General features: G+C 37.3%; 1 protein-coding gene across 1 annotated transcript; it reads right to left on the reverse strand.

Annotated features, from left to right (window-relative positions):
* Positions 1-79: 79 nt before the first annotated feature.
* Positions 80-6825, reverse strand: slc19a3a (solute carrier family 19 member 3a). Its single transcript, XM_016275753.1, has 6 exons — positions 6679-6825; positions 4486-5110; positions 3577-3789; positions 2616-2808; positions 360-501; positions 80-247 (listed from the first exon to the last, which is right to left on the reverse strand). Exons 1-6 carry the CDS (start codon positions 6823-6825, stop codon positions 80-82), a joined length of 1488 nt encoding a protein of 495 aa, XP_016131239.1.
* Between the last annotated feature and the right edge of the window lie 504 nt (positions 6826-7329).

Here is a 7329-nt window from a genome sequence, read left to right on the forward strand (position 1 = left end):
TATACAATATATATTAAAATGAATTTTACCTAAATCAAGTGTGATGGCTTAAACTTTCTGTACTTCCTGTTCCTTGTGCTCAGAACTTTGTTCCAATGATGATTTGTGCATCATCTTCTGCCTTAAACATTTCTTCTGGATTCTCTCTCTGTGTTTCCATCTCAGGTTTTCGGCACATCGTGGTATACAAACCACTCAAGAAGAAAATGAGTGCAATAATAGAAAAATATGTCCCGTAGACAGTAAACTGGAAGACAAGTAACACAAAAACAATGTAAATACATGTTCTGGATCTAATGCAAAATTAGCATCTGTGTCTATTAATTCTGACCTATATGGAGGGTGTCCGGTAACCTCACCTGCGTAACAATATCCACCCCAAGCCCGCTGCTATCCACCACCACTGAGGTGATGATTGTCTGGAGGACCAGCGCACAGAAGGTGTTGGCTCCGAACACAAGGGCGTAACGCTCCATGTTCAACCCAGCTGCTATCTGGAACCTATGAAACAAGGACATGGATGTACTCATGCATTCACTGACTAAATGGAGATATGATATTAGTGTGAAGGTGTATTTTTCTTGCTGCTGCTTTATTAAATGTCAGGAAATTGTGATTTCCGGGCCTGGAAATGTAATTGTAATTAATAATTTCTATAATTTATTTTTCTAGTTGTGCTCAGTTCTAAAAGATGTCATTGGCCGAAGTCATTTAGTGCAAATCTCCTTTGTTTTGTTTTTTTGCAAAAAACTTTAATCTGTAACGAGTGACTGGAAAAATCATGGAAATTCACCCTGTGAAGAGTAACGCAGTGAATGAAAATACGAAATAGTATTAGATATTAGGAAATATTGTAAATGTAATTTCCAGGCCTGGGAATGTCTAGAAAATTAAGAATAAATATTTATAATTTAGAATGTAGCTGTTAAGAATATATATTTTTATTTTTCTTAACCTTTGCAATGTGTATATTATTTATTTATTGCATCTACTGTATATAAACAGACACTTTTCCATGCTTTGCATTGTCAGCTCACTTAAAACAAATGGACCTGAAATTTGTCTGTCAGCATTACAGGTCCAAAATCTTCACCAGTGCACCAATTAAGGTGAAACAGCAAGGGTCAGATAAGATAATGTACACCTTTCTGAAAGTTTATCATGCAATTATGCTGTTAATTTGGAGCGGGTATAGGTTGCATTCAGCAAAATTCAGTCCATGATAACATTTAACTTGATTATTAATAAACATAATCTATTTCTATTAAAGGGGTCATATGATGTTGCTAAAAATAACATTATTTTGTGTATTTGGTGTAATGAAATGTGTTTATGCGGTTTAAGGTTAAAAAAACACATTATTTTCCACATACTGTGCATTATTGTTTCTCCTCTATGCCCCACCTTTCTGAAACGCGTCGATTTTTACAAAGCTCATCAGTCTGAAAAAGCGAGGTGTGCTCTGATTGGCCAGCTATCCAGTGCGTTGTGATTGGCCGAATACCTCAAGCGTGTGACGGAAATGTTACGCCCCTACCATACTGTGATGCCCTGTCAGGCCGGAGCGATGATTCAAAAACATTCAAACCCATTATAAACGAGGTATTCGTTGCATCCAGTGGAGACATAATTATGGATTATAATGACTTATACTGTCTTTTTACACGTTGCGTTGCATCGCGCCGCGTAAACATAAAACCATGTCTGCATTTGTGATCAGAGAAATTACAAACAACAAGCTCTACTCTACACTCCTCAAAAAAAACTCGCTTTAAATATATAAACTATAAAAACTCTTTAAATATAAAAAACGTACTTACAGTCCGTGAGTCAGAACAGCCGGCATTGTAGTCTACTCTTCCAGGATCAGAAAACAGTCCTCCATAAAATGTGCTGCACACATCTGAATATTTGGATTGAAGTGTTCTGGAACAGTGTTGTAAATACAACTTAACCACTGATTTCTAGTCGTGTCTATTTTTGGAAAGCCAAACAAAGTAGTTTCACTTTCACAACGAAACACAGCGTCACACATGGCGGCCTAGAGTGAGCTGAGGCCGGGGGATAAAGTGAGGAACGGAGGATTCAACGAAGGGCTTGCAGCAACCACATGTGACGACTCCGGGCTGGACTCCGCTTCGTCCACGGTGAAAGCCGATCCGGCGATCCACAGCGCAAAGTTGTAGTATTTCCTCAGCAACCAGCACGGATCAGCTCCAGGCATGACGAAGCAGATATCATCCTCTTTTGGAAGACCAAACAAAGTAGTTTCGCTTTCACAACGAAGCACACAGCGCATTCACAACATGGCGGCGGCAACAACAATACTACAACGAGAATAAAAGTTACGCCTTCTTTCTTTGCGTGAACATTTGGGCGGTGTTATGCAAATCTTCCCACATAGTGACGTAGACATGTGGGGGCGTGTTAGAACGAGCCATTTTAGGTAGGAGTGGCTGACTCTTAACTTTTATAAAGAATATCTCTTTGGATTTGAGACTTTAGTCTTTGCAACTTTACAGATCACCAAGAGCTTGTAACACTCCAAAGAGAAAGGAAAAATTGAAATCGCATCATATGACCCCGTTAAGTCACGTATTTTAAACAGAACTTACATGGCAATGGTGATGAGCAGCATGTACAGGCTCTTAAAGATGATGTAGCCACAGTAGCAGACCCAGATGTTTGCGCTGAAGACCATTGCGAAGAGAGCGCCGCCCTCCAGAGCCGAGAGCGCTCCCAGAGCCACCTCTCCCCAGCGAGACCAGTCTGCAGATGAAAAACCGATACCGTATGCCGCCGCGGCACCTGTGGTGCAGTATTGTATAATAAGAAACACAATATACATTTTTATTTATCTTTATAGTTATCGTGTTTTATCACTTTGAACCCGTTCTATATAGTATGAATATGGGTAGTATAAATTCTGACCTACTACATCCACCGTGTTTCTATGATTATGTGGCCTACAGTATGATTTGTGTCACTTTTCTGCCAATCACAAATCCTCTACTGTGGCCTCATGGGATAGTAAAGTGTCCATCAAATGCGCATTTCAGAATCTCACTGAAAGTAGTAGGTCATTCGAGTACTTTGAACCTACATTTGATCTAAATACTGTGCATTCAGATGTACTAAAGCTACTCTTTTGCAGTTTTTCGCATTCTGTATGGTTGAGAAGTGTTCGATTTCAGATGCAACGATGGAGTTTATAGTGAGGTTAGATGCCATACGGAATTTAACATTTAACAATTTCAACACTGTGACAGGTAGACTTATAGACTTAGTCTTACAATGGTAAACACTGTAAATATCCTAGATAAAATCATTTTCACAACTCACAATTATCAAAACTGTTTCACGGAGTTTTGTCTTAAAAGCTTTTTTTCTGGAATGTTTCAGCAGAACAATCGGGGTATATAGTGCAGTTCATTGAAAAGCACTATACTCCTATCCCTCAAAGCCTCATTTCCATTCCTGTCAAAAATATATGGTGCTACCCTGACTAAAGTTTATATCAGGCATATTTTCTAGAATCTAATAAGCTCACAATAAATAAGTGTCCCGTCTACTCACCAATCAGGTTTGAGAGGGCCTCCACTCCTCCATTGTAGACCGTGAAGTTACTCGACGGCTCCACGTAGTCCCACAGTGACTGGACGTAGTTCACCGTCTGGTTGTAGCCGCAGGTAGCCAGTGCCCACCACGCTGACCAGACAAGCAGCGTACGAGAGGAGAAACACTGCAGGAAATCCCTCCACAACCGGAGCAGAACATCACAGCAGCCACCTGGGATATCATGATGCCAAACAGAGATGCATTCCATTTAGATTTTCTGGATTCAGTAGGTTAATATTTTATTTATAATATCCGTTAGTTATGACGCTCTTTTTTTTCAACTTGACCTTGTCATTTTTAATCAAAATGTCTCGATATTCCAGTAAAACGAGAGACTTCTTCAATCATTTAGACATCTTAAACCCTGCACTTTTCTTATAATCGACAACAAGCTCACATTCAGATCTAGGCTACCTCCATCCAGAAAAGATCTGTCACTAATTCCATTTCATTGCAGCTTTAAACATCAAAGACAATTAGCATTTTAGCTATTGATTCACTTTGGGATTTCCTGTGGGATTTATGTTTTAAATTCTTGGATAGATTGTAAAAGCAGAATGAGATGCGTTTTCCTGTTTTGTCCACTGACAACCTCGCATTTAGCAACTTGTTAGAAACCACCTTTTTGAAATCCCAAATAAGCTTAGCTTATGTATTTTATGGCATAAATAAAATCTAAAAATATCTTGTGTTAACCACAGAACTAATTTCAGGCATTTAACCAAAAACCCAATCAAAAAAGCCATTGACTTTGGGATGATGGCGCCAGAAGTGCAAAAATGCCACTTATTTTAGTTGGTTTAGGACTCATCCCTGCAGCACTCCTGTGATTTTACTAATATGGCAGATTCGACTCATTAGTCCTACCTGTCTTGGAACTTTTTGCACTTGTATTATCACATTCAGCGGAAACGTCTGGTATTTGCTGCTGCCGTTTGGCTCCATCCAACTCTACGCCACCTTTTTGGCCATCGCTCTGAAGATCCTCCTCTGTCCCAACGTGGCCTTCACCATCAGTCTCTCCTCTAGCACTCCTCATTTGGTGGAAGAACATACTTGTCTTGGGCATTGGGAGAAGAATGGAGCTGATCAAAGCAATACCAGTGAGAACCAGTGTAAACACTAGAATGTTGTCATAGGACATCAGCTCAAAAGAGACTAGGATTTGGCCCAACACTGAACCAACGGTGTAGCCCAGCAGCTGGGCAGTCCGGCAGTATGAGGTGGCTTTCAGGTAATGCTTAAACTCCACCACGCTGTAGAGGTACGTGAAGTAAGCAACGTCACACGACGTCACCACTCCATATGTAAACTGCATTGCCTGCATCTCTAGGACACCATTACACCACAGCAACATCGCCGTGGTGGAGAACAGGACTAAACACTGGAAGATCACCACAGGTTTGTAACGTAGCCAATCAGTGAGGAGGAAGACAGGAACCAGCACTGCCAGGTACGAGTATGTCCACACCGGGAATATCTGATTGGTTACCTTGGGGGGGAACAGTGATTTATCACCAACAACAAACTAGATTTATTGCACAAATCTAAATCGGTCACAGTATCACAACAATTGATTAATACAAAAAACTGCATGAAGCCTAACCCATGTTACACGTTACATGTGCTTACTATTGTACTAACAATAAATTATGCATAATTACATACAAGTAACCCTAAGCCAAACCCTAACCATATAGTAAATACATGCAGTTAGTTAATATTACTCAGTACTTAAATGTATAATTAGGGCACCTTAAAATGAAGTGTAACCATATTAAAATCTAAATAATAATATACAAAATATAATTAAAAAATATTTTTAATAAGTGTAGATTAAATATACTGCTGTAACTATTTGACATGTCATGGTAACTTGCCAAATACAGATTTATATATACAGTGGGTACGGAAAGTATTCAGACCCCCTTAAATTTTTCACTCTTTGTTATATTGCAGCCATTTGCTAAAATCATTTAAGTTAATTTTTTTCCTCATTAATGTACACACAGCACCCCATATTGACAGAAAAACACAGAATTGTTGACATTTTTGCAGATTTATTAAAAAAGAAAAACTGAAATATCACATGGTCCCAAGTATTCAGTCCCTTTGCTGTGACACTCATATATTTAACTCAGGGGCTGTCCATTTCTTCTGATCATCCTTGAGATCGTTCTACACCTTCATTTGAGTCCAGCTGTGTTTGATTATACTGATTGGACTTGATAAGGAAAGCCACATTAATTATTTCTGTTCACTGCATATTTCACTGCAGTATAGATACTTCTACAAATATAACTCAGTAATAACTATACCAAAATCAGAGTAACTAATTTACAGTGTTCAAAAAACTGCATGTAGCCTATAATTAATTAGTTCAATTACTAAAGAACAAGATAAATATATACATATAAACAATAATACTGAAATAATAATATAAAAATAACTAATAATACAATATATGACATAAAATGTATTATAATAATTTTAGATTAATTATAGCATGTCTTAGATGTTACTATTTAAAATATAATGTCAACTTGCCAAATAGAGATGTTTAAATATTATCTATCCACTGCATATTTTATAACAGTATCATATTTTTATTGCACAAATCTAACTCACAATATCACAATAACTGACAGCCATAAAAGGTTAAGCTTTCTCTATAATGAATTTGCAGAGAATTTCTTCTGTAGAACACAACAATTTCTGTTGTTGTTGTTTTAACTGTTTTTGTCGATACAATTAAAGTCAGTGAGTTCAAACCACCAATGGACCCCACTGAATTTTATTGTACGGAAAAAACACAGAGACATTCTTTTTTTTTTTTTTTTTTTTTTTTTACATATCTTTGTATTAAAATTCTACAGGTTTGGAACAACATAAGCGTGTGCAAATAATGACAGAATTGTAATTTTTGGGTGCGCTATCCCTTTAAGATCTGCTCAGATTATATGACATGGATTTCTATGAGTCATGACGAGTTTCTGAAATGAGATTCTGAAATCCAAAAACATTGTGTTAATAATTAAACTTCTTGAAAGGTCACTATACCTGCTCAATGGTTAGGTTCTTGTCTGGTCCAGTTAGGAATGGGATGAGAAATGGTTCTAAAGGCTTTACTGTGCTGAAGAACCCATAGATGCATAACAGAACAGTGGGATACTTCCAGTCCCTCATCCAATGCTTCAGAGTCTCCATCTTTTTAGATTCAGTGTTTCCTTAAGTTGGATGTAAATACACTACCTTTATCAGACTGAACACTATAATAATATAATCTTTATGTTATTGTCAAAACAGCACTATTTTTGCATGCACTGTTTACCTTTGCAGGTGTGTGAGATCTGTTTTCATGGAAGAATTGCTCCTGTCTTGAGATAATCACCGCTCACTCTGAGGGTGAGAGTCTCTGCTGTAAATGAGCAACCAGTGAGCAAAGTTCTGCTTAGATTATTCTGATCACACCTTCATTCTGAGCCATATTGTTATTCACTAGATAATCAGACTTTATTTATTATTCTAATACTATGCATTATGTGATTAATTATTTTAGGATTAATTAATTTGAGAAACGTTTACTTAAGTCGTGTCTTCACTCTTTATTAGTATAACTGTGGCAATATTTCTTGTGATTTTCTTCTGGTTTTGGAGCTTTTATTATTATTCTTTTTTTTTTTTTTTTTTTTTTTTTTTTTTTTTTTTTTT

The sequence above is a fragment of the Sinocyclocheilus grahami genome, unplaced genomic scaffold (assembly GCF_001515645.1).
Source record: "Sinocyclocheilus grahami isolate Dianchi unplaced genomic scaffold, SAMN03320097.WGS_v1.1 scaffold6.1, whole genome shotgun sequence".
NCBI classification, from domain to species: Eukaryota; Metazoa; Chordata; class Actinopteri; order Cypriniformes; family Cyprinidae; genus Sinocyclocheilus; species Sinocyclocheilus grahami.